The sequence below is a fragment of the Panthera onca genome, chromosome A1 (assembly GCF_046562875.1).
Source record: "Panthera onca isolate mPanOnc1 chromosome A1, mPanOnc1 haplotype 2, whole genome shotgun sequence".
Lineage (NCBI taxonomy): Eukaryota > Metazoa > Chordata > Mammalia > Carnivora > Felidae > Panthera > Panthera onca.
The window spans coordinates 217,811,401-217,838,854 of record NC_138339.1 but is presented as its reverse complement, the minus strand read 5'-3'; the positions used below and the strand labels follow the sequence as shown (position 1 = coordinate 217,838,854).

General features: G+C 36.8%; 1 protein-coding gene across 7 annotated transcripts in view; it reads right to left on the bottom strand.

Moving 5' to 3' along the window:
- The window catches only part of RB1 (RB transcriptional corepressor 1), a 191,510-nt gene that overhangs the window by 150,374 nt on the left and 13,682 nt on the right, over positions 1-27,454 (bottom strand). For 3 of the 7 annotated variants that reach the window (XM_060637193.3, XM_060637194.3, XM_078433693.2), the window contains 3 exons: positions 22,671-23,090; positions 21,748-21,938; positions 17,148-17,274 (listed from right to left, as the gene is read on the bottom strand). In XM_060637193.3, coding sequence (XP_060493176.1) covers positions 17,148-17,206 — 59 coding nt within the window. In that variant the 5' untranslated portion in view covers positions 17,207-17,274; positions 21,748-21,938; positions 22,671-23,090. Of the gene's footprint in view, positions 1-17,147; positions 17,275-20,003; positions 20,704-21,747; positions 21,939-22,670; positions 23,091-27,454 lie in introns of those variants that run through there. The other 4 variants (XM_060637190.3, XM_081795235.1, XM_060637192.3 and 1 more) reach the window with 3 other exon arrangements.

Here is a 27,454-nt window from a genome sequence, read left to right as displayed (position 1 = left end):
CCAGCCAGGCACCCCTGGCAGTATGTATTTTAAAAACAAATCTAGGAATTAACTCAAGTCTCCTTAATATTTGAGAGAATACTAATCTATACATCCAAGAAGATCAACAAACTCCAAATGGGAAAAATGCAAAGATATCTATACTCAGACACATCACACTAAAAAAGTTTAAGAACAAAAATAGAGAAAATCTTAAAAACATCAAGAGAATAAAGGATTTATCAATACAAATGAAATCACAGTAAGATTAACAGCTGACTTCTCATCAGAAACAATGAAGTTGAGGAAGGAATTAATGATCTATTCAGAGAGCTGAAAGAATAAAACCATGAACTAATAATCCTATATCCAGCAAATCTATCTTTCAAAAATCAAAGCAAAATAAAGGTATTCCCAGATTAACAAAAAATGAAAGAACTAAAACCAAACCTGCCTTACAAGACGTACTAAAGAATTTCTTCAGGCTAAGAGGAAATGACAACAGACTGTAATTAAAATCTACACGAATAATGTGTGTAAAGGTAAATAGGTAATGACAAAATATAGTATCATTGCATATTTCTCTTTCCTTCCAACTGATTTTAAAAAGCAATTGTTTTTTTAAAAAATCTAAAATTTTACTGTCAGGCCTATAACATAAAGATATGTAGTATTTGATAATAACAACATAAAAAAAGATGGTGGGAATGAAACTACATTGGAATAAGGAAATGATACCAGATAATAACTTGGATTCACAGTTAAGATGGAAGAGAAGAGGGGCGCCTGGGTGGCTCAGTCAGTTAAGTGTCCGACTTCAGCTCAGGTCATGACCTTGCAGTTCACGAGTTCGAGCCCCGCGTGGAGCTCTGTAATGACAGCTCAGAGCCTGGAGCCTGCTTGGGATTCTGTGTCTCCCTCTCTCTCCCTGTTCATCCCCTACCCGTACTCTGTCTCTCTCTCTCTCAAAGGTAAGTAAACACTTAAATTTTTTTTTTTTTTTAAAAAGAAGAGGAGATTAAATTTTACAAAAGGGGGGAGGTGGAGAAAGAGGTGGAACAGAACAAGGAATAATAGAGAACCAAAAATGTTGAATTTAAAAAAAGCTAATATATGAATTTTTGAAAAACCTCTATAAATTTATTTATCCTCTGCTTATTTCTCTTACATTCTTGTGTTTCTAAGATATACAGACATAGTATGTATAAAAATACCATAAAAAAGGAAGGAGAGATTAGAACAGTGTAATAGTAAACTTTTTGTATCTTAATGGAATTAAATTGGTAAAATCTGGTAAGTTAAGATGTGTATTGCAAGCCACAGAGTAACCACTAAGAAAAATTTTTAAAAACGTGAAAAATATTTTACTGAGGATTTCTGCTTCAACTTTTTTTTAATGTTTTATTTATTTTTGAGAGAGAGAATGTGAGCAAGGGAGAGGCAGAGAACCAGAGGTACATAAGATCCAAAGTGGGCTCTGCACTGACAGCAGCAGGCCTGATGGAGGGCTCGAACCCATGAACCAAGAGATCATGACCTGAGCCAAAGTCAGACGCTCAACCACCGGAGCCACGTGGGTGCCCCTCTGCTCCAACTTTTGATGAAGTAACTAGGGCCAGATTCATGGTTCTGCCCAAAATAAACAAAAAAGAAAAGAAAATGGAAACAGATACATAATATAACTCAAGGCTCTAGACCTTAGGCAATAAAGAAGAGTAATCTCCAAGACTCAGGGAATATACAAGGTGAGCCCTATAAATGTTTAAGCTACTTCCTGGTGAATAATTCCAGATAGCAGTGCAAGGAGGGAAAAACCAAGGACAGCCCAATGGTCTCCATGGACTGGCTGGACAGAACTAGAAGTCTGAGGAAGTCAAAGCACCTAGAATTCACAGTGCAGAGTACCAAAGAGAAGAGAGCTACACAGAGAAACTCCAGAGATCTGCAATGGATTCCCCTCAATTAGCACATGCAGGTGAGGAACATCTATGGCTCACACCAGCTGGGAGTAGTGCCTGTTCCCAATGGCCAGAGGAGAAAACCTCATGGTAATACAAAGGGTATACATTAAAGAGGCTTACCTCAATAGAGTATTTAATGCTAGACAGGTGGTTGTTACCTAGTGATATTTTTACTTCCCAGTGGACATATGGCAATAATCTGGGTACGATTTTGGTCATCACAACTGGTCAGGGTGTACTACAGGCATCTAGTAGATTGAAGCCTGGGATCATGCCCCTAAACGTTCTAAAACACACAAGACAGCCCCTGTAACAAAGAATTATCCAGCCCAAAATGTCAACAGTGGCAAAATTGAGAATCTCTGCCCTAGACTAAGCCCAACTCTAATGTCACCTAATAAATCTTAAAAGTAAAACCTGAAAGGATCAACCTGTATCCAAAAAAACTTAATGAACCCAGAAAAAAGATTAAGAATATTATCAGGAATACAAAAATTAATGAAATATCTAATACACAAATTTACAATGTCTACAGCCAAATAAAAGTTATTAGATATACAAAAAACAGGAAAATAACCACAAAAAGGACAAAAATCCATTAGAATTTAAAAAATCAGGTATAGAATTATTAGATATGGACATTAAAACGGTTATTATTACAGTACCTCATATTTTCAAGAAGCTATCCCAGAGGTCAGCAAACTACAATCAAATCCAGCATGCCCATTTTTATAAAGTTATTGGAATACAGCCACACTTATTCATTTTCACTTTGTCTGTGAGTGTTTTCATGCTACAATGACAGAGATTGCAACACCTAAAATTTGTATTATCTGACCCTTTACAGAAAAACTTTGCCAACCTTTGAGCTATACCAAAGATGTAATAAGCACAGACATAGAATATATATTTTTTAAAAACTGCTAAATTGAACTTCTAAATATGAAAATTCTTAAATGTGAGGTGAGACGTACACTGAATGGGATTAAAGGCAGGTAAATTTAAGGAAAAAGCAAAAGGAATCATCCAAAATGAAATGCACAGCAAAGTAAACTGAAGACCAAAAATCTGAATAGAGGATCAATGAACTGTGGGAAAATGTCGCATAGCTAAATATATATATATATAATTAGAGACCATGAAGGAGAGGAAAGAAAGAAAAAGAACCATAAAAAGCTTTATTTGAAGACATAATGGCCAAACTGTTTCCAAATTTGATGAAAACTATAAACCTACACATTCAAGAAGTAAAATGAACCTCAAACATGAAAATCTTAAAAACTACACCATTAAATATCATGATCAAAATGCTGAAACACTCTAGGGAGAAAGAGAAGATCATAAAATACAACATTTCACATACAGAAGGTACCTGGGTGGCTTAGTCAGTTAAGCATCCCACTCTTGATTTTCACTTAGGTCATGTTCATGGGTTTGAGCACTGCCTCAGGCTCCATACACAGTGTGGAGCCTGCTTGAGATTCTCTCTCCCTCTCTCTCTGCCCCTCACCCTGCTCCTGCTCTCTCTCTCCCTCAAAAATAAACAAAGTTAAAAAAACAAAAACAAAACACAGGGGCTCCTGGGTGGCTTGGTCAGTTGAGCGTCTGACTTCAGCTCAGGTCATGATCTCGCAGTTCATGAGTTCAAGCCCCGCGTCAGCATGTCAGGCTCTGTGCTGACAGCTCAGAGCCTGGAGCCTGCTTCCAATTCTGTGTCTACCTCTCTCTCTGCTCCTCCCGCTCTAATACTCTCTCAAAAACAAATAAACATAAAAAAAACCCACAAAACATTTCACATACAGAGAAACAAAGATTTGGATGACAGCAGACTTCTCTTTGGAAACAATGCAAGCTAGAACACAGCAAGACAGCATCTTTAAAGTACTGAGGGAAAAAAGTCAAACTACAATTTTTTAACCAGTGGAAGTATCTTTTAAAAACTAAGGCAAAATACAGACCTTTTCAGATGTACAAATGCTGAAAGAAATCATCACCACGTCTGATGTCTATAGAAAATGTTAAGGAAAATCCTTCAAGCAGAAGGAAATGATGCCAGATGGAAATATGGATCTTTATAAAAGAAGGACGAGCACTGGAAACGGTAGCTACATGGCTATTTTAAAGACTCTTTTTTAAATTACTATTTAAATTTCCTTTAAAAAAATTGGTTAAAGCAAAAATAATAGCACCGTATTATGGGGTTTTACATGTACAAGTAAAATGTATGACAATAGGACAAAGACCATGAGGGAAGACATGAAAAATATAGTGACATAGTTTGTATAATATACATTCAATAGTAAAAATCATTTGGAAATAGACTATGCCACAACTATATGGTCAACTAATCTTAAACAAAGCAGGAAAGAATATCCAATGGAAAAAAGTCTCTTCAACAGTGAAATGGACAGCAACACGTAGAAGATTAAAACTGGACCACTCTCTTACACCATACACAAAAATAAATTCAAACGGGATGAAAGACCTAAATGTGAGATAATAAACCATCAAAATCCTAGAGGAAAACTCAGGCAGCAACCTCTTTGACCTCAGATGCAGCAACTTCTTAGTAGACACATCACTGAAGGCAAGAGAGACAAAAGCAAACCTGAACTACTGGGACTTCATCAAGATAAAAAGCTTCTGCATGGTGAAGGTACCAATCAGCAAAACTAAAAGGCAGCATATGGAATGGGAGGAGATAATTGAAAGCAACATATCTGATGAAGGGTTAGTATCTAAAATCTATAAAGGACTTATCAAACTCAATACCCAAAAAACAAACAACCCAGTTAACAAAGGGCAGAAGACACAAATAGACACCTCTCCAAAGAAGACATCCAGATGGCTTAAAGACACCTGAAAAAATGTTCAACATCACTCATAATCAGAAAATACAAATCAAAACCACATTTAGATACCACCTCACACCTGTCAGAATGGCTAAAATCAACAACACAAGAAACAACAGGTATTGGTGTGGATGTGGAGAAAGGGGAACCCTCTTGCACTGTTGGTGGGAATGCAAACTGATGCAGCCACTCTGGAAAACAGTATGGAAGTTTCTCAAATAGTTAAAAATAGAGCTACTCTACAACCCAGCAATTGCACTATTAGGTAGTTATCCAAAGGATACAAAAATACAGATTCAAAGGAGTACGTGGATCCCAATGTTTATAGCAGCATTATCAACAATAGCCAAACTATGGAGGGAGCCCAATGTCCACTGACTGATGAATGGATAAAGAAGATGTGGTACGTACACACACACACACACACACACACACACACACACACACACAGAGGAATATTACTCAGCCATCAAAAAGAATGAAATCTTGCCATTTGCAATGACATGGATGGAGCTAGAGAGTATTATGCTAAGCAAAATAAACCAATCAGAGAAAGACAAATACTATATGATTTCACTCATGTGTAATTTAAGAAACAAAACAGATGAACATATAGGAAAGCAGGGGAAGAGAAGAGAGGGAAACAAACCATAAGACACTCTTAGTGACAGAGAACAAATTATGAGTTGATGGAGGGAGGTGAGTGGGGGATGGGCTAGGTGGGTGATGGTTACTAAGGAGGCCATGTTATGATGAACACTGGGTGTTGTATGTAAGTGATGAATCACTGAATTCTACTCCTGAAACCAATACTATACTGTATGTTAACTAATAAAATTTAAGTTTAAAAAAAAGAAAAAAGAAGAGATAAAGGAGGTGACAGGTATAAGGATAAATGCAAATTTAAAAAAAGAGAAGTGATTTCCCCTCTCAGAGCATATACTTTAGAAAACTTATAGGGGCGCCTGGGTGGCTCAGTTGGTTAAACATCTGACTTCTGCTTACATCAAGATCTCATGGTTCATGAGTTTCAGTCCCACATTGGCTCTCTGCCGTCAGCACAGAGCCTGCTTCGGATCCTCTCTCTCCCTGCCCCTCCCCAGCTCGTGCTCACTCTCTCTTTCTCTCTCTCTCTCTCTCTCTCTCAAAAATAAACATGTAAAAAAGAAAAAAAAAGAAAACTTTTAATTGTAAACTCCTTGTTTCTGTTATGTATTTTAAAAGCTAAGTAAGATTCTTGCCAGCTTTCTGACCCAGGGATGTCTTTCTCAAGGACCTAGGATCCATCTCTTTGAAATGCAACCATCAAGGAAGGTAGCACCACTATCTCCCAGGCTCTGTAGGACAGTAGGATCCTAACTTTAGCAGGTACCGTGCTGTAGGTGGCAAAATTACCTCTTGTCATAAAATGTGAGGAGTTTCTTTTTCTTTTGGATAAAGCCAATTAACTAACACAGATCGTCACCCTCATTACCAAGTGAATCTAAAGTGAACTGCATGTGACAAATGGTACTGTCGAGTCCTCTTACGTGAGGACTACTTCTTGTTTATCTCAAAAGCATATATGTAATGGGCTGTCACTGCCTGTCTATAAAAGGGTGAGATTCCTTCTGTTTTGAAGTCTCTCAGCAGATTACTTGTGATAGGCATCACATTTTGGTTTAATGCCTGTTCAAAAATAAAACTGTTTTCTTTCTCTTGAGGAAAAAAAAAGAAAATAGACTATGAAAAGTTTCAAATATATACTATAAACCCTGAAATGAATAACACAAAAAAGTTATAGCTAACAAGCCAACAAATGACAAAAAAGGAATCATAAAAAATGGCCAATCCAAACAAAGTCATAAAAAGAGGGGAAAGAGACAAAGAAAAAATAAGACAAGTAGAAACAAATAGCAAGGTGGCAGATTTAAACCCAACCATTTCAAAAACCACTTTAAATGTCAATTTAAAAACCCCAATTAAGAGGCAAAGACCGACTCAACTATATGCAGCCTACAAGAAACCCACCCACATTAAATACAGTTGACCCTTGAACAACATGGGAGTTAAGGCTGCTGACCCCTGTGCAGTTGAACATCCAACTATAATTTTCATTTCCCCAAAACTTAACTACTAATAGCCTACTGTTGACCAGAAGCCTTACTGATAATATATACAGTCGACTAACACATAATTCATTTGTTACATGTATTATATACTAAAGAAAATGTTACTAAGAAAATCATAAGGAAGAGAAAATACACGTATAGTACTGTAGCATATTTACTGAAAATAAATCCAGGTATGGTGGACCCACTTACTTCAAACCCATGTTGTGCAAGGGTCAACTGAATAAAGATACAAAGAGGTTAAGAGTTTTTTTTTAAAAAAGTATACAATGCTAAATACTTGTCAAAAGAGAGCTTAAGTGTTTATATTAATATTAGAAAAAGATTTCAGGGCGCCTGGGTGGCTTAGTTGGCTAAGCATCCAACTTTGGTGGGCTTAGGTCATGATGTCTCAGTTCATGAGTTCAAGCCCCATATCAGGCTCTGTGCTGAAAGCTCAGAGACTGGAGCTGGCTTCAGATTGTGTCTTCCTCTCTCTGTCCCTCCTCCGTTCACACTCTGTATCTCTCTCTCTCAACAATAAATAAATATTAAAAAAAATTTTTTTAACAGAAAAAGACTTCAGAGCAAAAAAACAGGGATAAAGAGAATAATTTCATCATGCATTTATATATATATATAAATATATATATATTATATTATATATATATTATATATATATCATGCATAATATGATACAGGTCATGTAAAATATATTAAGAGTATATAAAATATATAAGAGTATATAAAATAAATATATAAATAAATAAATAAAATATATATATTATATTATATATTATATATATATATAATATATAATATAATATATATACATAAAGAATAATATATATTATATATACATATATACATATATATATGTTTATTAAGTAAAGTTTATTAAGTAATACTGAGATATAATTAAATACAATAATAAAAGATTATAAACAATTTTCTGCCAGTTCAACAACTTAGATGGACACATTCCTTGAAAAACATATATTGCCCAAGCTCACTAAAATAGTAATAAAACTGAATTGCCCATATCTATTTAAAGAAATTGAATTTGTAGTTAAAAACCTTCCCACAAAAGAAAAAAAAAACAAAAAACCTTGAGACCCATATGGTTATGGTTTTACCAAACATTTAATAATATCAATTTTGTACAAACTCTATGAAAAAATTGAAGAGAACAATTTCCCAATTCATTCTATAAGGCCAGAATTATTCTGTCAAAACGTCCAACAAAAATTGTAGAAAAAAAAAAAAAACTAGAAAAAAAACCCATAACCATAACCATAAAGAGAAAACTACAGACCAATATCCCTTGTAAACACATAGTACAAAAATTCTTAAAAGTTTAGCAAATCAAATCCAACAATATATGAAAGGGATACTATATTATGATCAAGTGGAATTTATCCAAGAAGGGAAAGTTGTTTTAACAGGCAATATCACTCATCATATCAATAGTCTAATAAAGGAAAAATATGATCATCACGATAGATGCAGAAAACACATTTCAGAAACTCCAACATTTATTTCTGATATAAAAAAATCTCTGCAAACTAGGAATAGAAAGACAATTCCTTAATGTGATAAACAACACCTAAGAAAAACCTACTCCTGATATTATACTTAATGCTAAAAGACAGAATGATTTCTTTCTAAGAGCAGGAACTCTTAGCACTTCTATTCAACACTGTATTGAAATCTTAGCCAGTGCAACAGACAAGAAAAAAAAAGCAAAAAGATTAGAAAGGAAGAAATAAAGCTGTCATTATTCACCCATGACATAGCTGTGAATATAAAAAACCTATGGAAACTCAAAATGGGCAAAAAACGTAGAGACATTTCACTGATGATAAACAAATGGCAAATAAGCACATTTAGAAGACTTTCAGCAGCTATGGACTTTGGGTGATAATGATGTGTCAGTATTAGTTCACTAACCGTAACAAATGTAGCACTCTTGTGGGAATGGTGACAGTGGAAAAGGTTAAGCATTTATGGGGGCAGGGGGAATATGGGAAATCTCTGTACCTTTGGCTCAATTTTGTTGTGAACCTAAAACTATTCTAAACAGTCTATTAAAAAAATATTCCATACCATTAGCCATAAGAAAAATGTAAATTAGAACCACAATGAGATATCACTACATACTGAGAAAAATGGCTAATATTAAAAAAAAAAAAGTAAAACCACCAAATGTTGGCAAAGATGCTGGGAAACTGGAACACGCATATATTGATGATAGTAATACAAAATGGTACAGCCACTCTGAAACAAAGTTTGGCAGCTCTTACACAATTAAGCATATATGACCACACCATATGACCTACATGACCATACCATACGGCCAGCAATTGAACTCTTGGTTATTTATCTCCCAGGAAAATGAAAACTGGTATCTATACAAAAACCTATACACAAATGTTCAAAGCAGCTGTATTCACAACAGTTAAAACCTATGAAGAGAGCAGGTATCTTTCAATGAGTGAATGGTTACACAAACTGTGGTCCAGCCATACCATGGAATACTACTAAACAACAATAATAAATTGCAATGGGCTGACTTGTGCTCCCCACCCCTGCAAAACTCGTATGTTGAAGTACTAACCTAAGTACCCAAGAATGTGACTGTTTTTTTAAGTCAGGGCTTCAAAAGGGGTACAGTAAATTAAAATGAGGACATTTGGTGAGCCCTAATCCAACCTGATTATAGTGTCCTTATAAGAACAGGAAATTTGGACACACAAACACACAAGGGAGTGTGTGCACAGGAAAACCATTTTAGAGCACAAGGAGAAGGCAGCCATCCGCAAGCCAAATAGAGAGGTCCCAGAAGAAACTAAATCTGCAGACACCTTAACTTGGACTTCCAGGTTCCAGAAACATGACAAAATTTCTGTCAGTCACCCAGTCTGTAGTATTTTGTTATAGCAGCCCTATCAAACTAATATATTGATATATAACTTCAATTATTCTCCAGGGAATTATGCTGAAAAAGCCAATCCCAAAGGTTAAATAATGTATGATCCCATTTATATAACATTATCGAATTATAAAATATGTCAATTATTGAGTAAAGATCTTATTAAACACCTATGTATGTACTCCAACTGGTCTACTGGTACAGTCAACATAATACTTAAAAAGATGATTATAATCACGGGCCATCTTTGGAAGATCTTACAAATTTTTAGTTTAAAAAGTAGTAAGTGGGGCGCCTGGGTGGCGCAGTCGGTTAAGCGTCCGACTTCAGCCAGGTCACGATCTCGCGGTCCGTGAGTTCGAGCCCCGCGTCAGGCTCTGGGCTGATGGCTCGGAGCCTGGAGCCTGTTTCTGATTCTGTGTCTCCCTCTCTCTCTGACCCTCCCCCGTTCATGCTCTGTCTCTCTCTGTCCCAAAAATAAATAAAAAACGTTGAAAAAAAAAAAAAAAAAAAAAAAAAAAAAAAAAAAAGTAGTAAGTAAAAGCAAACCATAAATCTCTCATCTAGCCTTCCTTTCCTGAATAAACTACACTTTAGAATAAGAACAGTTAATAGAGGAAAGTTTCTCTTTACAGAATTACAACTAACAGTTGAGAGAGGAACGATAAAGTTTTAGCAACTCCTATAGATCCAGTTAATGGTGATCAATAATTGCTTACATCAAAAAAAAAAAAAAAAAAAAAAAAGAGAGAGAAAGATTAACAAGATATGTGCCTGCCAATTGGGATCCACAAAAATATCTCTGAAGTATTTCTTCCAGAAAATATCAAACCAGGATCTGATCAGGCCTCTAGGCCTGCTCTATTTCCAGGAAATACAGAGAATTAGACAATTATGTTAAACAATGGAGGAGATGCAATCTGCAAAATACACACTGTAGGAAATTCTACAGGATAAACAATCCAGTTTCTTCAACTAAATTGTAAGAGAAGAAAGGGGGTAGGTAAAACCTACAGATTAAGAGATTTAAGACAGAAGTCAATCAATCACAATATATGAACTTTATTTTGATCCTGATTAGAGCACATGAAAAATAAATTATAAATAATCGAGAAATTTTGAACACTGGATATCCGATAATAGAAAATTTGCACCAATTTTGTTAGATGTGATGAACAGAAGTCACTTTTTAAAAAGACAATGCATACTGAAGGGGTGCCTGGATGGCTCAGTCAGTTAAACATCCCACTCTTGATCTTGCAGTTCATGAGTTCTAGCCCCACACAGGGCTTTGTGCTGATAGTACAGAGCCTACTTGGGATATTCTCTCTCTCTCTCTCTCTCTCTCTCTCTCTCTCATAATAAATAAATAAACTTTAAAAAAAAAGAATAAAAGATCATGCATAGTGAGATATTTATTGGTGAAACAACATAACCTGAATTTACTTTAAAATAATCTGGAATCAGAGAGAAATATAGTTTGGCCATGATTTATAATTGGTTAAGAGGTATATGAGAGTTCACACTATTAACCTATTTTTATAAATCTCTAAAATTCTCCATAATAAGATGTAAAAAATTAACCTTAGAAGCAGAATCAGAAATAAAAGAAGTTGCAAATAGCCTCTATCTGTAAGACAAAATATAACATTCACATATATGTTCTTAAATGATTTTTTTTCTCAGCAATACTCACACGTAATCAGAATATGAGCACCATATTCAAAAAGAAAGGGTAAATATAGTACTAATAACTAGAAAATAACAGGTATATGCCTTCTATTACACTTAATTTTTAAATATTCTGTTTTTTAAGTTTATTAAAAAAACCTCTTCGTATGTCTGTAGTATATGACTCTTCATATGTCTGCAGTATAACTTACATGGAATGGCTACTGTTACTCCAATTCCAAACTATTCATTTTAATTATCTTTCTAAATATAATGACCCATATCACAAAAACAATGCCTCTATCAAGGGCAATATATTTCATAGCTCTTGAATGGACACAGACACACGAAACCCTACGAGGACAGCATTCAGGCATCATTTCTGCTCTACAGATGAACAAACTGAGACTTGGAGAATCAACCAATTTATCTAAAATCCTACAGCTACATTACAACTACTACAATCAAAACTTTCCTGCTTCAAGGTCCAAGGTCTTCTCCACTCTACCATGCAATGATTTAAGATGCAGAAGAAAAATCAAAATTCTAACTGATTCACTGTAAATCCCAACATGAACAACACTCCTGGCCAATTTCTTAATGAAAAGTCCCTTATTTATATGTTATATGCAGTATGAATACAATCTAATGTAATGACAACAATCACTAATATTACATCCATTAAACGTTTATGCAAAAAGGAAAAAACACTTTTCTAGACAAAATACCACAAACTTTCCTTAAGTTTTACCAAAATTACATCAAAATCATTACACATATATTTATAAATTCAACTATTTTCAATGTTTCTTTGGCTATTTTGAGGTCTTTCATGGTTCCATAAAAATTTAAGGACTGTTTGTTCTAAGCTCTGTGAAAAATGCTGTTGGTATTTTAATAGGAATTGCATTAAATGTGTAGATTGCTTTGGGTAGTATAGACATTTTAATAATTTTTTTCTTCTAATCCATAAGAATGTAACGTCTTTCCACTTCTTGGTGTCCTTTCAATTTCTTTCCTCAGTGTTCTCTAGTTTTCATAATAAAGGTCTTTCACCTCTCGGGAAGTATCTTACTGTTTTGGGTGCAATTGTAAATGAGATCTATTCCTTAATTTTATTTTCTCTTTCTGTTTCATTATTGGTGTTCAGAAATGGAACATATTTCTGCACATTGATTTTGTATCCTGTGACTTTACTGAATTCGTGTATCAGTTCTAGCAGTTTTTTGCTGGTCTTTCGAGTTTTCTATATAGAGTACAATGTCATCTACAAATAGTGAAATGATCATATGGTTCTTATCCTTTCTTGAAAAGCAAAGCTGGAGGTATCACAATTCCAGAATTCAAGTTATATTACAAAGCTGTAGTGATCAAAACAGTATAATACTGGCACAAAAACAGACACATAGATCAATGGAACAGAAAATGCATAAATGAACCCACAACTATATACTCAATTAATCTTCAACAAAGCAGGAAATAATATCCAATAGAAAAAAGACAGTCTCTTCACCAAATGGAAGAGGTGAAGAGAGCGCTGGGAAAACTGGAGAGCAACATGCAAAAGAATGAAACTGGGCCACTTTCTTACACCAAACACAAAAATAAATTCAAAATGAATGAAAGACAAAATGTGAGACAGAAAACCATCTAAATCCTAGAGAACACAGGCAGTAATCTCTTTGACACTGGCTATAGGAACTTCTTTCTAGACAGGTCTCCTGAGGCAAGGGAACCAAAGCAAAAATAAACTACTGGGACTTGATCAAAATAAAAAGCTCCTGCAAAGTGAACAATCAACAAAACTAAAAGGCAATCTATGGAATGGGAGAATATATTTCCAAATGACATATCTGATAAAGGGTTAGTATCCAAAATATATGAAGAACAAATAAAACTCAACACCCAAAAAACAAATAATCCAATTTAAAAATGGGCACACACACACAAAAAAAAATAAATAAAATAAAATAAAATAAAATAAAAATAAAAATGGGCACAAGACATAATAGACATTTTTCTAAGGAAGACATACAGATGGCCAACAGACACATGAAAAGATGCTCAACATCATTCATCATCAGGGAAACACAAATCAAAACTACAATGAGATACCACCCCATGCCTATCAGAAGGGCTAAAATCAACAACACAAGAAACAGCAGGTGTTGGAAGGATGTGGAGAAAGGAGTACCCTCATGCACTGTTAGTGGGAATGCAAACTGGTACAGCCACTCAGGAAAACAGTATGGAGGTTCCTCAAAAAGTTCAAAATAAAACTATCTATAATCCAGAAACTGCACTACTAGGTATTTACTCAAAGAATACAAAAATACTAATTCAAAGGTATACCCCAATGTTTACAGCAGCATTTACAATAGCCAAATTATGGAAACAGCCCAAGCGTCCATCGACTGATGAATGGATAAATATGTGGTATATATACACAATAGTATATTACTCAGACATAAAAGTTACAATTACATGGATGGAGCTAGAGAGTGTTATGCTAAGTGAAGTCATAGAAAGAAAAATACAATATGACTTCACTCATATGTGGAACTTAAAAATAAGCAAAGGGAAAAAGAGAGAGAGGCAAACCAAGAAACAGAATTGGTCTGGGTGAGTGGGAAGATAGGTTAAATAGGTAATGGGGATTGAGGAGTGCACTTGTGATGAGCACCACACGCTGTATGTAAGTGATGAAGCATTATATTGTACACCTGAAACTAATATTACACTAATCATGTTAACGAACTGGAATTTATATAAAAACTTTAAAAAATTAAAGTATTTTAACTGATTCTTAAGTTCTCTTAAAAATTATATTAATATAAAATTTTCTAGGGTAATCCTTAAGTCAAATTATTCTGGCTGCATGATTTAATATAGGCCTTCATTGACACTAACAAGTGTTTTGTATGCATAAAGTTATTTAACCCACATTTTAACTCCAAGATCCAGAAATTATTGTTAATCCTTTATACAAATAACAAAACTGAGACTTGGAGATTTTAGGTAACTTGTTCAAGATCATGGAGGTAGTAAAAGGTAGAACTGAGACTTGAGTCAGTCTAGTCTGATGACAAATCCTTGCTCTTAACCCATCCTTTATTCCAATAAATATCACCTACTTTCAGTTTCCAGAGTTCCCTGAGTTACTAAATTCCTTCTCTTGTTTCAAAGAAGATAACCAACTGCTATCTAGAATAGCTAGAACAGAACAGCTGCATCAGAAACTGGTTAATTTTGTCATTACATTCACTTGTCTGCACACACTGTTACATTCTCCCTTAGATATTGTATAAACAGAGGTTGAATTCTCAGGCCAACCCTCAAAAAGTAAAATATCTCTTAAAATAATATTTCTACATAAATGTCTGGTATTTATAACAGGATAATACCATACCCGCCTCTGTCATACACCCTGCAAAAAAAAAAAAAAAAAAAAAAGTACCCAATATCCCAAAGATAACATGAAATTCCTTGTCTTCCTCCAGCATACCACCAAGAATAATTTCACATCCCCTAGTCCCCTCATCAGCTCCATTAGGAGAAAAAACATAGGGTAAGAAAGTAGTAATATTTATTTGTACTTGTAGTCAAGTCTGAAGCCTAAAAGGGCCTCAATGATGAAAACTATTACTGTTATAGTTCAGTACAAAAAAAGTTTTGCGTGAACTAGCCTGGAAACCTAACTACTATATTGTACTTACAAAGACTGGGAACATAACCCACTCATAAACTGGAAAATATATTCACCAATTCTCTCTATAATCTACTACTCCTTTCCAACTTTCTGAAAACTAAAAGCCTAGCATTTATGAGTGAGAGGTGACAGAGCTATGACTATCTTTAACTGCACATGCACAAAAAAAACTTTGTTACATGAAGTACCCAAGATCCTTTGGGACGATAATATATACAGTGAAAATATACATTAGATCCTTTGGGACAATAATACCAAAGTCATTCATCCAAGATACTTCAATATTCCTCATTTTTTAGTAAGGAGTTCCAGATTATATTCAGGTCTTTGAAATTGGATTCATTTTCTCTTTTTTATTACCAGATGCTATTGCACTGAATGCTTGTGCACAATCCCCCACAATTCATATCCTTAAAACCTAATGCCCAATGTGATGGTATTAGGAGTTGTGGCCTTTAGGAAGTGATCATGTCACAAGGGCTCTGTCCTAATGAATGGGACCAGTATCCTTAAAAAGAGGCTCAAGAAAGCTGCCACCCCTTCCACCATGTGAGGCCAGTGACATGGCACTGTCTATGAAACAGGAAATAGGCCCTCACACAGAGAATCAGCCAGCACTATGATCTTGAACTTCCCAGCCTCCAGAACTGTGAGAAATAAATTTCTGTTGTTTATGAGCCACCCAGTCTGTGGTATCTTGTTACAGTAGCCCAAATGGACTAAGATACCAGATTTTGTAATGGTCTTAAATATTTTTATGATATACAAAAACATATTTTGTTGTGTTAATCTGATCAGTAAAACCAGACAGATATGTACACTAATATGATGCTGTTAAAAAGTAAATTCATTAAAAGTATCTGTCTAGAGTGTAATTTAACTATCAAAAGTTTTATAAATATTCATAGCTTTTGACACAGTAATTCAAAATGTATTCTAACAATCAGAGTTTCACTCATTAAATTATCAAGGGCTTACTTTGTGCCAGGCATTATTCTTCTGAATAAGGATGCTTATCACATCATTTTATGTGCCAAAAAGTTGGGGGGAAAAATGTCCAATAACAGTAAGAGTTAAAAAATCAAAATATATCTAATGTATTAAATATTATAGTACCATCGGAAACTATATTATTAAATATCATAAAATATTTAACAATAAAATGCTCATGTTGAGAAAAAAATTGTATAACAAGATACAAAACCATTATATGTAACTATGTATAACTACACGTATGATCCCAAATCTGTGTTCTAAATGTTATTAGCCAGAGACCTTGGTCAAGTTACTTAACCTCACTCTACTTCAGTATCACCTTCTAAAAATTTTACATGTAAAACAAAGATTTTTTTATTTCATATCTCAATGGATTGCTGAATGGGTTGTTTGCAAAATGCTTATAATATTCCTCCAGTACATATAAAGCACTAGGAATTATTTGCTGGTGTTAGTAGTATCACACATACACACACACACACACCTCTGAAAAGAAAAAAAATGGAAGAAATATATCAAATGCTATCAAAGATTCTAAATTCTAACAAAACTAATTCTGAAACAATCAGGAAATTTAAATACTTATTTAAATTTAAATTTAAATTTTGATTTAATTTATTTAAATTTATTTAAATTTATTTAAATTTATAAAATATTAAAGATTATTTTATAAGGTATGGCTTTGCTTTTCAATAACTCTTTGTACCAGAGTAAAGTATATGAATAAAATATATCATCTAAGATTTGCTTTAAAATACTTTGGAGGGGTTTATATGGGGAGATTTAAAAAAAAAACTTTTAATGCTAAAAAAATTTTTTAATGCTAATCAGAATAACATAATTGTTACTGGATAACAGAATTATTACTAGCTTTTCTTTTCTTTATATTTTTCTATTTTCCAAAATAATTTTTTAAACGAGAAAATTTTTTTCAAAAAATGTTAAGGAAATCCTTACCAACACTCCATCCACAGATGAAACTTTTTCCCAAGTAAACCAAGCTCTTTCTCTGACATGATCTGGTATCTTTAATTTCTGACATAATGCAACAAAATCAGGTTCTTCAGTTTCTTCAAATACAAGCCTGCCAGATAAAAATAGATATATAATAGGCATATACTTACAAATCAAACTAATTAAATATTTGTTTCAATGGTTTGCATATAACAGCACTGTTCTGAAAAAAAGCATCACTAACTAGTTTAAAATCTTATTTATTTTGAAGAAAACTACAGGTAGAATTTTAAACATATTTATCTTTTTTCATAGTCTTTCCAGCAAAAATACCACACAATGAAAAAGGTTTGCTGGCCTGGTGAATCACATACACTTCAGCACAAAAAAATAGCTTTGTAAAAGGAAGTAAGCATGATAGCTAAAGCTGTATGGGAAAACTGGGATGACAGTAACAGCAAAAAGAGGAAAGCCCATATATAATATTTCAGAATCAATTTAGTATCAGCGACTTTGCTAAAATGCAGTCTACACGTAACCAATATCTCATATAATCTCTCTACCTACTAGCATTTCTTATGTAACGATTAACATAAAGTATTGCTATGCTTATTTTATCCTTTTCTCCTCAATCTTCCTTACCCATTATAGGTAGTCAATAATTTCTTGTTGGCTAGTTCCTGTTCATTCATTTAATGTCTCACACCTAATAATAATAACTAGTGTGAGGAATAGCTACTAATTTTTGAGTATTTACACTAACCCTGTACAAAGTACCTTAAATGCACATCAGCCTATTAGATAAGCACTCTTATTATTCTTCTTTTACAGATAAGTACCAAATCAGAGAAGTTAAAGTACTCAACTAGGCAATGGCCAGTAAGTGGGAAACCCAACAGTTTAATTCCATAACCCATGCCCTTGACCCCTATTTTAGACTGCCAACCCTCCTTCAAAACATAATTAACTTTTGGTTACACCACCACTGGGGGTGAAATGCTATTCCTAGTGAAGGTTTCCCTTCTAACTGCACCACTTAAGCCAGATAAAATGCAACAGAAAAAAAGATCTCAACTGTCAAGGTAGCAAAAACCTCACTGCAAAGTGCAGGTGGAGTGGGCCCTGAATCCACCCCTAAGCAAATTGCTAGGCTTCAGACTGCCAGCCAGTAGTTTTACTCTTGCTAAGCAGCTAATCTGCAGAGCTGAACTGCCCATACTAATGAAAACTTTTGTGGGTAAGGATAATCAAGAGTACAGTGTATTTTGCATGGTTTGGACTTAACAGGAGAATTTTTGGTAGTTCCACCATTTAAAGATGAATAACAATGTTGGGTCAGGGAAGAAAGGCCTTCTTTTCCCAAGTGATGGCCATAATTTCAGTATTTCTGGCTACCCTACAATAATTGAGAATGCTTCCAAAGCTCTATGGGTAACAGGGGATTCTTTAAGGTATATTTACTGCTTTTTCCAAATGCCAACTTTCAAGTATTGGATACATCAGAGCTTAATCAGAAATTAAACTTCTGTCTTCTCCCAGAACGTTTCAGATTTTTTTTTAAATAGTATGATTTTTAACTGACCCATAAGACAATCCACTTAAACAGATGTATTTTCAATAGCCTTTCACAAACCATCCCAAAAGCCCATTCCTATCTTTTGCAATATGCTTGAACTCTGTATCTGGAAAGTTGAAAGAAAAGGACTTGGTAAAGGACAAAAATGGAGAGGAAGTGGTGAGGGAAAGAAAGGAGTTCCATTTCCCAGCAATCTACATGTAGTCTCAAAGTAGGACCAGTACTGACAATAATAATGGCAATCATACTCTTTCAATCTTAGCTTTTTAACCATAAAGTATCACAATCAAGAAAAATAGGATGTCGCAGTACAATAAATATCTCCCTGTCATGTTCTACTCGCCTAAATTTAGATCCCACTTGGGGAAGAAAAAAAGTTTAATGTGAGCGCATGAACATCACTAATTTTTGTACCCAAACAAAAAAGAAAGAGAGAGAGAGAGAAACACAAGGATGTTTGTTGTCTGGCTCAAAGGCAAAATGTAAGAAAGAATGAAAAATGCTGAAGCTTAACATAGAAGAGTTTTATGCGACAGGAATAAAAGTTCAGAAACTTTCAAGCACTTAGCCTAAACGTCTCACAAAACTTTTGCCCATACGCCAGTTCCTCTCAAGTGTTATGACCCTCCAGTCGCTACTGATGGCTCTGAATCCCCAAGACCTCAAAGCACTGTTACAAGGAAACGCCACAAAGCACCTCAGCCGAGTACACTGCGGGCAACTGACACGCAGAACCCTGCACTTCACGTCCCCTAGCTTTCCTGGTTGGCATTTCCAGGACTGGGCTTCGGATGCAGTGCACGCCCAGAGGAAAACACTTTCAGCTGCTGCATCTCAGGAGACCAAGACAGAAAGTCAAACACGACCACCGAAATGTTACAAATCTCAACAGGAGACAAACTCTCCACCAGACACCAGCCAGTCATTTTTCTTTTTTGCGTTCGATGGCGCCTCAAAAACACCCTCCGCCGGCGAGCCTTTCCGCCTGGAGGAGGAAAGGCGGCACCTGTCACTTTGCTCAGGGACCCGAGCCCCACCCGCCCGACACCTGTCAAGCTGGAGCCGAGACCCTTCCCGGATTCCCTCCCCTCGCTCGCGAACCCAGACCCCTGTCACCCCCGTCCAGGCGCTCCGCGGTGCTGGGGGACAAGGGAGAACCCTCCTCCCGCCGGGACGCGGCAGCCGGCGGAGACGCGCCCCCGCCTAGACGCTGGGGTGCCCGCCCCGACGCACTCTCGAGGCGCCCTTCTCTCGAGACGGCCGCCGCGGCTCCGCTCGCTCACCTGGGCAGAGGCAAGTCCTCGGGGCCGCTGTCCTGCTCGGGGTCCTCTTCAGGAGGGGGCGGCGGCGGCGCCGGGGGTTCGGCGGCGGCGGCTGCGGCTGCTGCTCTCCGGGGGGTTTTGGGCGGCATGACTCCCCCCCAGGGCAGGAGCCAGTGAGTGGTGGCGAAGAGCCGGGGAAGGAGGACGCGCGCACTTCGGGGCACGCCCCGTCCTCTCCCGACTCCCGTTACAAAAATAATTTGAACGTCCCCTGAGAGAAACCGGACAAGCCCTCCCCCGCCCGGCAACCGAGCGCCGCGTCCAACCGCGGGAAAACGTCACTTCCGCCCGCGGCGTCACGTCCGCGAGGCTCCCGGGCCCGCCGGCGTCGGGAGGGAACCGGGGCGCCCAGCGGTGTGCTGGGCGGGGGCGTGAGGTCGGGCGGCCTGGGCGTGGGCCCCCCCGGCCTGGGCCGAGGCACTCTCTCTGAGGCAGCCGCCGCCGCCCGGACGTGTCTCTACTCGAAATTCTCCCCTCCAGGCCTGGGTGCCGGTAACGGGGCACTGCACAGTCTGGGGCGTGAGATTGGGCCCCGTTTTTATCTGTGGGTTGATCTGGGGCTGCACGCAGCTCAGGCCCCGCCGGGAATATCAAGCGTGTGCACCCAGGGCGGGCACGCCCCTCTCCCTCCGTGGGCGGTGCCGTCCCTCTGTACCACGCTCCTCCCGCCCAATCCGTTACTCAGAATCGGCCAAAACAAAAACAAACCTTTGTGGAATGCTTGATGCAAACGGAACTCTGAGGATCACTGGGAGATGGAAAGTGTAAAACAATTACTGGCCTTTTAGGATCGCTGTTTAGGGAAGGAGAGAGGAGGAGTGCGTAAAGAACAGATTGTAGTGTGATAAATGTTTTGATAGCGGTGTAAAAAACGAGGCACCATCGAAATGTCTATGGGACATCTTCAGAGAAGCGGTGGCAGCTGAATGGAAGTTTGCCAGGCAGACCTAACATGTAAGGAGGGCTTACTATGTACCAGGGGTTGTGCTGGCCATTTTAACTAATTATCTTAATCCTCAGAAACAACCCTTTGAAATGAGTAGTAGTGTCATTTCTGTTTCCAGATGGGGAAACACGCTCAGAGGAGTTAATTAATTTGCCCAGCATTACAGAGCTGATGGGTTGCCGAGGATTTGATTCTGCTTAACCATTACGTTGTGTTGACAAGGAATGCGCCCAGAAGAGAGGAGCATGTGCAAAGGCACAAAGACAGAGAAGAGCTTGCTAAAAGAGCTTACACCATCAAACTGGTTTAAAAGCTGTGTGTCTTCTGTGTCTTAATATTTACTGTAATAATAGACCGTCTAATATGAATACACGGTTTTCTGTCTTTGGCAGACCCAGTGGATTGCCCAATCAGAACTTCCCAACTGAGGCACTGTGAATACAATATAGCCGTGTTCTGATGTGAATCCCCTCATCCTTGGAACAGCTGAACAGAGCTGAGGCAGGGGGAGCCTTCAAGCAAGTCATGGCTGCAAGCCTCTTGGGTTTATTTTAGCGATTTGCACAATTTGCATCTTCTGTATATACCATGATATATGTCAGGATGTGAAAAGGGTTGGCAGTCATTTGCCTACTCAACAGCCAGTCTGGCCCAAGTTCAGGAAAAATCTCTCTGGGGCCAAAAGCTTGTCAGAAGTAGGGCTCATACCCAGCCTCAGCTACAGAGAATGAGTACCATCCAAGTGGTTATTTTACTCACCTGCCTGGGTTAGTGTAGGCTAACTAACTGCTCAGGATGCAGTTTTGGTCTTTGCAGGATCAAAGGTTGTCTGCTGGCAGCCTGATAAAATGAGATACAGAGATGACACAGCTCTTCTGCCCTTAACTATTTCCATGAGAATGTGACACTTAAACAGTTGCTGCAGCCATTGTGACTTCAGGCAAGCTGACCTGAGGATAAGGCAGAAATGTTAATGATGTTAACAGTAATAATATCAAAAAAATCTGCCTCCTCAGTGACAACTGAGTCTGACTTGACCAACCCTGGGGCTGACCTCAACTGAGCTGGGGTTTTCAGTTGTTTCTACCAGAAAGCATTGTGACTGATAACATTTGCCCTCTGAGCCCCTTCCAGGCAGAGACCAAATCTTAGGCATCATTGTAGCTTTATAGTAGCCAACACAGTGTTAGGCACACAGTAAGTCCTTGTTTGCTAAAAGTAGAGGGGCCAAGAGAGCAGAGGGAAAGTTCTGGGAACTGAAGTAAACTCTCTACATGTAGATATGACTTGCTTTATTTAAACCCAGTTTATCAACCTCTGGATTTACCACAATTGTGATAAATCAGAGATTTTTCCATTTTCAAAACGATGTGTATCTTTATCATGGATTAATTTAACTATGTTCCCCACTACATTTAAAATCCTTACACACCAGGCACCTGGGGGCTCAGTCAGTTAAGCATCCGACTTCAGCTCAGGTCATGATCTCGTGGTTCTTGGGTTTGAGTCCTGTGTCAGGTCCTGCACTGATAGGGTGAAACCTTCTTGGGATTCTCTCTCTCTTTCCTCTCTCTCTCTCTCTGCCCCTCCCCTACTCCCACTTTCTCTCTCTCAAAGTAAGTAAACTTAAATTAAATTAAATTAAATTAAATAAATAAAATAATAAAATAAAATATCCTTACACACAATTTAGGAGCAATTGGATTGATCAAAAGTTTTATATCCCCCACAGCTTTCTGTTGCACAACCAAAGAAATATTAGAAATTCTGCAGATTCTTCAAAGAAGCTTTTCTTGATCTTCCTTCACCACCAGCACTCCGCTGAAATCACTCTTTCAGAGGTTACACGTGTCCTACTTGTCAATTCAATGGCTTCTTTCTGGTCTTCATTCTAATTGACTATCTTGCAGTTAACGCAATTAACCTCTTCCTCTTTCTTAAAACTTCCCTAGTCTTCCACAAATCCATGGTCTCCTTTTTCTCCTGCTCCCTTCTGTTCCTTTATTAACTCCCAATCCTTCTTCTCCTTGTCTTCAGTGAAGTTTCCCCAGAGCAGCAGGACTCAAAGAGTGTTCCTTGGACCACTGCCAGTTTGCTTATATCTACTCCACAGGAGATAAGCACAGAAATTAAAAGTGCTTAGCAGCATTTATAGCATTTAATATTTCAGCTATATCCAAGCACATGATCATTGGACACTTCTCATTGAACAAAATGTGGGTTCAGGTGTTCTGCAACTTTTTTGATTGTCCTTACCATCTGTAGTAGGACCACATTATAAGGAGTAAATTTCTTCCCCACGTTTTTATTTAAATTCAAGTTAATTAACATATAGTGTAGTATTGGTTTCAGGAGTAGAATTTAGTGATTCATCACTTACGTACAACACCCAGTGCTCATCCCAAGTGCCTTCCTTAAAGCCCATCACCCGTTTAGCCAATCTTCCCCACTCACCTCCCCTCCAGCAACCTTCAGTTTGTTCTCTATAGCTAAGAGTCTCTTACAGTTTGCCTCTCTCTCTATTTTATCTTATTTTATTTTTCCTTCCCTTCCCCTATGTTCATCTGTTTTGTTTCTTAAATTCCACATTGAGTGAAATCATATGATATTTGTCTTTCTCTGACTTATTTCACTTAGCATAATACTCTAGTTCCATCCATTCACATTGTTGCAAATGGCAAGATTTCATTCTTTTTGATGACTGAGTAATATCCCATTATATAATATATATATATATATAATGTGTATGGATATGTATGGATATGTATATATCCATATACATTATATATAATATGTATATATCCATATACATATATGGATAAAGAAGATGTGCCATATCACATCTTCTTTATCTATTCATCAGTCAATGGACATTTGGGCTCTTTCCATAATTTGGCTATTCTTGATAGCAGTGTTATAAACACTGGGGTGCATATGCCCCTTCGCATCAATATTTTTGTATCCTTTGGATAAATACCTGGTAGTGCAATTGGTGGATCGTAGGGTAGTTCTATTTTTAACTTTTTGAGGAAGCCCCTTACTGTTTTCCAGAGTGGCTGCTTCAGTTTGCATTCCCACCCACGGTGTAGGAGGGTTCCTCTGTCTCTGCATCCTCACCAACCTCTGTTGTTTCCTGACTTGTTAATTTTAGTCATTATGACAGGTGTGAGGTAGTATCTAATTACGGTTTTGATTTGTATTCCCCAGATGATGAGTGATATAGAGCATTTTTTCATGTGTCAGCTATTTGTATGTTTTCTTTGGAGAAATGTCTGTTCATGTCTTCTGCCCACTTTTTAACTGGATTTTTATTTTATTTTATTTTTTTAATTTTAGAGGGAGAGAGTGTGCAGGAGCAGGGTGGGGAAGAGAGGCAGAGGGAGAGAGAATCTTAAGCAGGCTCTGTGCTCAGTGCAGAGCCCAAGGTGGGGCTATCCCATGACCCTGGGATCATGACCTGAGCAGAAATCAGCAGTCGGACACTCAACTGAGCCACTCAGGCACCCTTTAACTGGATTATTTATTTTTGGGGTATTGAGTTTGATAAGTTCTTTATAGATTTTGGATACTAGCCCTTTATCCAATATGTCATTTGGAAATATCTTCTCCCATTCCTGTGGTTGCCTTTTAGTTTTGTTGATTGTTTCCTTTGCTGTGCAGAAGCTTTTTATCTTGATGAGGTCCCAATAGTTCATGCTTGCTTTTGTTTCCCTTGCCTCTGGCGATGTGTCTAGTAAGAAGCTGCTGGGAATGAGGTCAAGGAGGTTACTGCCTGTGTACTCCTCTAGGATTTTGATGGTTTCCTATCTCACATTTAGGTCTTTCATCCATTTTGAATTTATTTTTGTGTATGGTATAATAAACTGGTCCAGTTTCATTCTTCTGCATGTTGCTGTCCAGCTTTCCCAACACCATCTGATGAAGAAACTGTCCTTTTTTCATTGGATGCTGTTCCTGCTTTGTTGAAGATTAGTTGACCATATAGTTGTGGGTCCAATTCTTGGTTCTCTATTCTGTTCCATTCATCTATGTGTCTGTTTTTGTGCTAGTACCATACTGTCTTAATGATTACAGCTTCACAATACAGCTTGAAGTCCGGGCTTGTGATGCCTCCTGCTTTGCTTTGCTTTTTCAATATCACTTTGGCTATTCGGGGTCTTTTGTGGTACCATACAAATTTTAGGACTGTTTGTTCTAGCTCTGTGAAGAATGCTGGTGGCATTTTGATAGGGATTGCATTGAATGTGTACATTGCTTTGGGTAGTATAAACATTTTAACAATATTTGTTCTTCCAATCCATGAGCATGGAATATTTTTCTATTTCTTTGTGTCTTCTTCAATTTCTTTTGTAAATGTTCTATAATTTTCAGACTACAGATCTTTTTACCCCTTTGGTCGGGTTTATTCCTATATATCTTATGTGTTTTGGTGCAATTATAAATGAGAGTAATTCCCTATAAGGAGTGAAATTTTGAGGTTAACTGTAACCCAAAAGTGAATACAAATCTATGAAAATATATTTATTTACTTTTCTCACTTGTATGTTTATAGTCATTTTAAATTTTAATTGTTTGTTTTATGAAATTCATAGCTGACTTAAGGAAGTAAAATTGTGTCATTTGTTTTTCTTTTAATTTTTTTTAATCTTTATTTATTTTTGAGAGAGAGAGAGAGAGACAGAGTGTGAGCTGGGGAGGAACAGAGAGAGAGGGAGACACAGAATGTGAAGCAGGCTCCAGGCTCCAAGCTGTCAGCACAGAGCCTGACCGCGGGGCTCAAACTCATGTACCATGAGATCATGACCTGAGCTGAAGTTGGAGGCTTAACCGACTGAGCCACCCAGGGCCCCAAATTGTGTCATTTGTTTTTAACCCTAAATTATAGTTGTCGAAATAAGCCTCACTTTCCTGTTTTGTCAAGAAAAGACACATGTCAGCAGTGTGTTAGTAATAATAGTAGTAAATCAAATAATGACCAGAGAAGTGATTCCAAAGAATTAAAGATATAAGCATTTTACTAATTTCACTAAGACATATCATCCCCCTTCTATTGAGTTCAGAGCCATAACTCATAGTAAAGTACTAAAACCGACTAATAAAGCAATCAACTCATCGAAATTCAGTGGCTTTCACGTACAAAATATAAAGAAAATAATTACGAGTTTGATAAAACATTTGGAGTTTTTCCAAGAAAATAATCAAACATAGGGAATTCATGGATCCATAGCCCATTTCTTTAATTTGTAATTATAACTTAATAGGACAAATGTTTGGAACTGATAAAGATTTGATACTATTACCGATAAAGAATTGAAGATGAATTTTGAAAATAAAGCATAGGTTGCTCCATTTTGGATAAAAGTAAAAAATGAGGGGCACCTGGGTGGCTCAGTTAGTTGAGCATCCAATTCTTGATTTTGGCTCAGGTCATGATCTCATGGTAGTGATACTAAGCCCCGCATGGGCTCTGCATTGGTGTGGAGTCTGCTTATGATCCCCTTTCTCTCCCTTTGCTCCTCCCACATGCACATGCTCTCTCTCTCTCTCTCTCTCTCTCTCTCTCTCTCTCAAAAATAAATAAATAAATAAATAAATAAATAAATAAATAAATAAATAAAATAAAAATGAATATCCTGAGCTTGCTGAAATTGCTTTAAAATCATTTCCATTCCCTTAACATACCTTTGAGAGACCAATTTCTCTATGAGTGTTACTGAATAAAACATAGAAACAGATTTACAATATCTCCTGTTAGTGGCATGGTCACCAATTCAACCTAGAAGAGATTATTTAACAAGCAAGAAACACATTTGTCATGTTTAAAACTATAACTGTTGACAAATTTAAAATAGTAAATACAGGTTTTAATATGGGAAATTGCTACTTCACTACCAACTTTTTGTTTAGTTGTTATGAGTATGGAATGATTAAAAAACTAATCGTGTATTAGCAATTCTTTATATAAATCGCCTACACACACACTCTAAGTGAGCAAAGTAGTTTTTGTAATTTTTTCTTTTATACTATGTTATTTTTTGTTCTGTGTTTTTTGAAATATAATTTTATATGTTAAAATACTAAAACATATGAGTTTGTATTTGGTGTGACTTTTTTGTTTTCCTTTCATTTTTCTAGTACTTTAAAATGTTTTATTTTCCAGAAGTATTAATTCATGAAAAATTAAAAATTAAAAAAGAAAGTTCCTTCACAGATAATGTGAGATAACATTGGCCTAAAAGATCTTCAATTCTCCTCTCCTTTTGCTCTATTTCATTTCCATGGTTTAAATGACCTCCCATATGTGTATACTCTTAGATTCTTTCAGGTTTCAAGAAACAGAGATCCACTTAGTTTACCTTATTTATTCAGAATTATTGATTAGTTTAGGGAGAAAAAGTGAAAGACCAAAAAAAACCCCACAACAAATAAAATAGTCCCTCCTGCCGCATTCATGTACCTTGTCACT